Source organism: Diplodia seriata (genome assembly GCF_021436955.1).
Source record: "Diplodia seriata strain FDS-637 chromosome Unknown scaffold_4, whole genome shotgun sequence".
NCBI classification, from domain to species: Eukaryota; Fungi; Ascomycota; class Dothideomycetes; order Botryosphaeriales; family Botryosphaeriaceae; genus Diplodia; species Diplodia seriata.
The window spans coordinates 218,090-219,585 of NW_027117311.1; the positions used below are offsets into that span (position 1 = coordinate 218,090).

The 1,496-nt window shown below is 59.1% G+C and overlaps 1 protein-coding gene across 1 annotated transcript; it reads right to left on the reverse strand.

Moving 5' to 3' along the window:
• Nucleotides 1-1,496, reverse strand: SLS55_003923 (uncharacterized protein; the record flags this gene model as incomplete). The annotated part of the gene is made up of 4 exons (XM_066775386.1): nucleotides 1-876; nucleotides 929-1,012; nucleotides 1,178-1,251; nucleotides 1,310-1,496. 4 exons carry the CDS (start codon nucleotides 1,494-1,496, stop codon nucleotides 1-3), a joined length of 1,221 nt encoding a protein of 406 aa, XP_066633267.1.

Below are 1,496 nucleotides of genomic sequence, written 5' to 3' on the forward strand. Positions count from 1 at the left end.
CTAAAACAGCAACTCATCATTGCTCACCGAGTCGTCCGTCTTCCTCGCCAACTGATTCGCGTCCCTCCTCGCCTTCTCTCTCTTCTCTCTGCCGTAATCATAGTTCTGGTCCACCCTCCTCTTCACCACATCCGCGACCTTGGGCCTCCGCAACATCTCCAACATGATCAGGGCGGCGGCGACGCTGACGTTCAGGCTGTCGACGCCCATGGCGAGGCCGGCGGTGCCGCGGACGCCGACGAGGTAGTTGGCCTTTGCGCGGATGCTGTGGCGGAAGCCGGCGGCCTCGCCGCCGAGCATGAGGATGGCGGGATGCTGGAGGAGGGGGGAGTGGTCGCGCAGGGTGGCGAGGGTGTGGGGGCGGGTGAAGGAGACGAGGGGCGAGGTATTCAGCGGGTCGAGGGCGGCGTAGGTGTGGTCGGCGGTGACGTTGAAGTTGTCGCGGGGCGGCAGCGGCACGTCGGCGGCGTAGAGGCGCCAGCCGTTGTTGTGCGTGCTGCGGTGCAGGAACGTGTGCGGGTTGGCGACGGTGAGGATGGGGAGCCCCTCGGCGGCGCCCGAGGATGCTTTGAGCGCGACGCTGTCGATTGGCGCCGTGCCGCGCTTGGAGAGGGCGACGGCGTCGACGCCGAAGTAGTAGGCCGTCCGCATGATGGCGCCGATGTTGCCTTCGTCGACGATGCCGTCGAGGTAGAGGATGAAGGGGTAGCGCCAGCCGTGGCTGTTGTACTTGAGCCGGCTGTTGGTGCCGTTGATGCGGGCCTCCTCTCGGCTTTGCTTGTCGAGATCAATGTCGAAATAAGGGCGTGTTCGTTGAACGGGTCGTAGGTTTACTACGGGGAGGACGGGGAGCGGAGATGCTTCGAGGATTACGCCCTGTTGCCATGTCAGTGGAGCTGTTGTTGTTGAACGGGAAGATTTGCAGTACGTTGTGTGGTCTATAGTCGCTCATTTTGTCCATGGCAGGTAGGAAGCTGTCGTTGACCATTTTCACCGTAAGACCAGGAATACTCTCCGCCAGATCAGCCAGTGTTTTTACGGTTTCTCCCCCCGATTCCGCCCCATCTGTTGTATGATTCCGTTCGGATTTGACCGGATTGCTTGCTCGCCGGAGAGCACGATCATGTATGTAGAGCTTGTAGCATTCTCTTCGCTTGGCAATGAGTGCTGCTCTCACGGCAGAAGCTCCATATATAAACTTAGAGGCAGCCGTCGTGTAGGGTATAGCAACTGGCCCGTCATATCGAGGTTCTGTAGGAAAGTGTCAGTAAGCAAATATGTCCGCAGGAAGTTCAAAGACCGTACCAACCTAGATACCCGTGCACTTGTCGCTCTTCCAATCTCATTGCCTCCTCCATGTCCATGGACTCTCCTCCGAATCCGAGAGTGTTTTCCTCAGAGTCCCAGTCCTCCAAGGCCTCTTCTGAAAAATGCACCGACTGGCCGCTCATAGTCTCCGCTGCCCTTCTCTTGGCGGTGTCCATCTTGACTTTCAT